General features: G+C 42.3%; 1 protein-coding gene across 3 annotated transcripts in view; it reads right to left on the reverse strand.

Moving 5' to 3' along the window:
• c1ql4b (complement component 1, q subcomponent-like 4b) overlaps nucleotides 1-5,009 on the reverse strand; it is a 17,244-nt gene extending 12,235 nt beyond the window's left edge. Inside the window, exons 1-2 of one of the 3 annotated variants that reach the window (XM_020592643.1) lie at nucleotides 4,578-5,009; nucleotides 2,626-3,308 (exon numbers count right to left, since the gene is read on the reverse strand). In XM_020592643.1, the coding sequence (XP_020448299.1) occupies nucleotides 2,626-3,174 (549 nt within the window). In that variant the 5' untranslated portion in view covers nucleotides 3,175-3,308; nucleotides 4,578-5,009. Of the gene's footprint in view, nucleotides 1-2,625; nucleotides 4,056-4,577 lie in introns of those variants that run through there. The other 2 variants (XM_020592642.1, XM_020592645.1) reach the window with 2 other exon arrangements.
• Between the last annotated feature and the right edge of the window lie 418 nt (nucleotides 5,010-5,427).

The raw sequence follows: 5,427 nt of genomic DNA on the forward strand, positions 1-5,427 counted from the left end.
TTGAAAAATATTGTGCAAGTACTAAAAATGCCCTTGCAATTTTGCAGTGTTAAGAAACGTTTAGCATTAGCTCCGCAGCAAAAACAACTTTTTTAATCCCATGGCCTGACTTTTTACCAAACTTCACTGAAATCTGTTGACAGGTGATTTTTGAGATATAACAAACAAATGGATCCAGTGTCCACGGGTGGTGTAGAGTTAACACTGCAGTCCACCACTCTAAGGATCCTGGGTTTGATTACTAATAGGAGCTCTAATGACAACAGTGGGACATTGTTGACAGTGTAGAGTTGTTGCATTGCAATGAATGGTGGGAAAATAAACAAGGCCAATTACATATCCTTACTGATGCACTGACACAATAGGTGAATCCCAGTTCCCTTATTTTATCCTTCCTTGGTGCTTGATCCCTGCTCGACCCAGAAGTCTTTCCAGGCCACTATGTTGAAGGACATCCAAAAGCTCATAGCTCTGCCCAGAGTAGCAAGGAGGCTGCTGGGTGGAGCTACAACCAAGGGTGCTCAGGTGCTCAAGGGTATCCTTTATGGAAGTCTGTTACGGACTGACATGCCCAATTTTGTGGAAATCAGTTTGTAACTGGGCGCTCCATATGAAGGATCAGAGTAAAGGATGTCTTATGTCAGTTAAAACTTTCCTCTGTCCTCGCGTTTTTTTCCTTGCATCTTATGTGGGTGGGACTAAGACGCAAAGAAAAGACGCAAGTGAGAGAAACGTGGATGCAGATAGTGTAACTGGGATTCATCTAATGTTTCATGTGTACTACGGCCCTCTAGATGTCAGCAGTAGGGTTAGCAAGGGCAAAGGACAAAAGCCGCAGGGAATGGGCACTGAGAGGCTGAAGAAAATGCGAGACGGTTCTGTTCAAGCTGGAGACTTTTGCATGCTGTAGGCTACATTCCCTCCCTATGTTCACACTCTCAACTAAAAACAAAAATGAAAATAAATAAATAAATCTCAGAAGTAGGCTAATGTCAATTTTTCATAATCACACAACATGGAACAAATTCAACTGAATCTTTTTTCATATAGGATTAGTTAAAATAAATTGCCAAACTGTCCAACTATTCAGCTGTATTCTTACTGGCCCACTTACTGTATTAAAGGTCTTTTAAGATAGAGAGTCACTGAAGCCTGCCACTGAGCAGCAGCCCAGCAGGGTGATGATCTGTTCAGTAACACATTGCTGTCAGTTCATGTTCTGTGTAAATTAAGTGTAGAGAAACCACAACTGTACCATCAAACAGTCAACGCAGTTTGACTTGGTTGGTAATAATGCAAACATGTTTTTCTTTGTTCATAAATCCCCAGGACGTCACTCTTCTACTGTGCAGCACACTTGTCAGAATCAGAGTGAGGGGCTTAGTACTTCAAGCTTGTCGCGGATCTCCAGATGGAAGCGTTAAAGGCTTTTCCAGGCATTTGTTACTTGTTTATTTATTAGTGTTAAAGTCAGAGTACCTCAGAGGACAGTAGCCAGCTGTTGAATTTTGGCTTTGTTCCACCGAGACCTGGGGATTGTTATCCTCTTGATCGCTTGGCTGTCACTCTCTCTCACTCACTCTCACTCTCTTGTTTGCAAGTTGTATAATTAATTACAGTTTTAGTTTTTTATGTAAGTCAGTACTTAGTCCACCAGTGTTTCTACATTCATTCTGCCTCCATTTCTTCTTCTTTGTCCTCATATTTTCTGATTAAACTGTATTATTAAACAGAGGGTTTACAGTTCTTCTCTATACAAGAGTAGAGATACATCATGAGTCATTTTATTTTAATTCTCAGCATTTTTATTCTTTTTGGTATATTCAGTATACTTTAGACTTTTTTTGTCAAAAAAATGATTTTTGTCTAAACTTTCACCATTATACACCCAGCTCTCTGTTGTTAAGAATCTATTCATTCACCATGCTAAAAACAGTGGGCGTCAATCAAATGTAATCCAGTTCAAAAGCCCTGCAACAAATGCTGCCTTTGTTGACCGTAAGTCATGCAGGTGTTGCCACAGATATTACAGGATGTACATTAATTTATCATGATACTGTCCTCTCAAATAGCGGCATGTATATTCAGCAAAAACCCAAAACACCCAAACATGACAATGCCCTCTAGCAGCTGTGGGAGTTATGACTTGTGTCTTTTGTCAGTGGACAACAGTAAAGAAGAAAATACAAAGAAAAAGAAACCTTAACAAGGAGACTGCTGTTTGCTTCCTGTTTTGTGATCATTGTTTTTTTTTTTTTTTTACCTTGACCACAATTGTTCCCTAATCTTAACCTAGTGATTATTATTGTAACCATGAGGTGTAATTATAACACAAACCAGAAAGCTTTTAACCATCACAACAAAGGTCCCCTGACCCTTAATTGAGCAGGCGTTTTTTTCCGCTAACCAAATAAAGCTGAGTTTGTGTCTAATAACTAAACATTAAACATGGTGGTTTAATTTTGTAACTGTAAGGATAAAGAGTTTTTGGAAGGCACTAACAAATGATGCTATCGTGTTAATAGCTGCCGTCTGAGGGTTTGCGTCAAAAGGTCAAACACTCAAATCATGAGTTCAGAAAGACACTCCAGGCACACAAACACACCCATCTCTACCAACACTCACCTGTCCGTTCTTCTTCAGGTCAGCCCACATGCTCGTCCCATCACCTCCTCTCATCAGGACATGGTATGTGAAGTAGTAGATACCAGGCAGCGGGCAGGTGAACTTTCCAGTACTCGGCTCGTAGTAGTTCCCTACATTGGTCACTACGTCATCAAACTTCAGTATTTCACTCCCTTCGTGTTGTTTCCGGAGGCCGGCGTAGAAGGCAATTTTGGGACTGTAGAAGGATGAACCATAGCCACCAGGTCCAGGCCCTGGTGGACCAGGTAGGCCTGGCTTGCCAGGATCTCCGGGTGGCCCAGGGGGCCCTTTAGGGCCTGGAGGACCAGGCAATCCAGGGCTCCCTCTATACCCCTGTTTGCCCCTGCGGTTTGGGAAGTCTGGGGGCTGAGGGGATACAGCTGTAAGCTCTCCTTGTGGGGGGGTGAAAGTGTCACACACCATCTTGCAGCTCCCGAGCATCTCGTAATGTGTGCCCCCTCCTCCGGACCCTCCCCCTTTGGTAGTGTGGACCAATAAGGGAATGGCCACCAGCAGGACCAGGACCATGGCCACGCCAACTCCAGCCCCAATGACACGTTTCTTGCGGCTGAGCCGGGAGGCGGCCAGAGTGAGGAAGTCCTCCTCCCCTTTAGCTGGAATGGTTGTACCGGCCAGGCTGAACTCTGGGTAGAAAGTAACTACTGGATGGAGAAGATGGAGGAGGAAAATGTGTAATTGTTTGGGACAGAGAAAAGAAACCGTGGGGCTGTTCTGGAGAAAATCAAAAGTCGGTGCTAGAAAAACAAACAAACTTTTCCATTTCTTGATGTTCAGTATATTTGTTTAGTATCCCTTTATTTTTCAATTTCCCATGGTTCGCTGTGTCTGTCTACAAACATCACATTACTTTGCATGCCAAAAATAACAAATATTTTAAATGTCTTTGTCAAAATTGAGCATCACCACAGAAATCTTGGGTTTTTAGATGACATATATATATATATTAGCTCTGTGGTTGAGGTAGTTCCAGTGAAATGCTTTCAGCTGCTCAGGCAGAAAGCTGTCAGGTGGGGTCTACAGTATTCCCACTGGAGTTCATCTCACCCACCACATATGGGGAAGGGCGCTTTAGTTGTCTGTCCAGGAATGAGAAGAGAAGATAGCAGAATCTGCTAAAACCCCTGCTCTTTTCGTCCTTCCGCCTTGCTTGTCTTTCTGTTGATTGGTGTACACTTTTCTCTCTATATATTGTTTTAGGAGCCTGGATTAGATTTATCTCAGCAGTCTACTCCTCCTTCCAAAGCACAGATTTGTTACAGGTCATAAAAACACAAATTCAGATGAAAGGACAGGCTGAACTGCACTGAATGTGGAAGCTCTTGTTTTAAAGGCAGCTTGGATGAAGCAGAAAACGTTTTATCACAGCAAATCACTGAATATCTTGCAGTCTAGAAGGAAAAGAACACAAAACAAATATACACAGATACTCTAAAATAAAATAAGCAGTCATGGACTATCAAAACCAAACCCCTTTGCTAAAACCCATGTAAAATTGTACTATAAAATGTATAAGACATTTTACAAATAAAGCACTTCAGTTTGTAATTAATTAATACTTAAAATTGTATTCAGCACTTTACAATACAAAAAATGACAGGCAACAGGGATTTTCCTTAATGTCTTACGTCTGTTTAAACATCTAAAAGTAAAAACATGAGAAATATCAGTAATAATAATAAGCTAACGAACTGTTTATATTATTACAGGCCTAAGTTCAATATGTTCAAAACACACACGGTTTTAACAGCAAAAATACTAGTCAGAATTATAGAGGCATTTCGAGTAATTCCTTTTTAGTTACAATTGGCTCTTAGACTTTAAACACTCGTCCAGATTTAATCAAAGCAAAAGAAAATAATAATTTCATAAGCAAACTTTTGAGAAGCTCCTGCAAAAATAAATGGGCTTACCGATTCTCTTCCCTTCCCTTCTTCCTTTCTTTTCTACCCGGTGTTCAGTGTCTTTTCATGCTGCGGCTTCAGATGGAAACGCCGCAGGAAAACAGGTTCAGGACCTGAATGAAACCCCCCAAAGACTGACTGAGCGCTTCCGCTGTCGCATCGGGTGAAGTTGCGCCGCGGTGCAAACTAAGTCCCTCTAATGGTTTAAACTTGCGGCATCTCATCCAGGGCCGGTCGCAGAACAGCACAGTCCAAAATGGCTCAAGGCAGTCCGATCAGCCACGGAGGAAAATGTTTAATGAAGGATAAAAATAGGAGCGTTCCTTCAAAATAAAATTACATATTCTGACGAGTTACTTTTACAGACTTTCGCCGTGCGGAGCAACAGTTCGCTCACTTGTTGTATTTGCCGTCCTGCTCGTCTCCTCAGCATCTGCCTACTAATGCTCCCCCGCCCTCCCTCCGCAACGCGCGCGCACGGTCACATCCACAGTCCCATCCCGCGTGTGACCTATTCTCTAAATCAAATGACTACATTTGTTTAATGGTTTAATCAAAGGTTGTCAGTTTCCGTTGCACAGGCAAAAACCTAACAGTAATAATATTCATAGTGAAGCTGTGATGCTCTTTGGTGGATGTGGAGCATCCTTATTTGACATTACGCGTGCCAGTTACTGTAATTTGGGGATCATCCCCATCCCCCACCCCCCCAGTTAAACATTATTTTCAAGTAGGAAAAAGACGTAGCTCCTTGTGGAGCTGTGTTTGGGAGCACAGTAGGTGTGAGGAGTCTTGAGTGCGTGAGCACAAAACGTGGGCTACAGCTGTGAGACTGACACACATCATGCAGGAAGGCGAA

This window comes from Monopterus albus, unplaced genomic scaffold (genome assembly GCF_001952655.1).
Source record: "Monopterus albus unplaced genomic scaffold, M_albus_1.0 scaffold18.1, whole genome shotgun sequence".
In the NCBI taxonomy this organism is placed as follows: domain Eukaryota; kingdom Metazoa; phylum Chordata; class Actinopteri; order Synbranchiformes; family Synbranchidae; genus Monopterus; species Monopterus albus.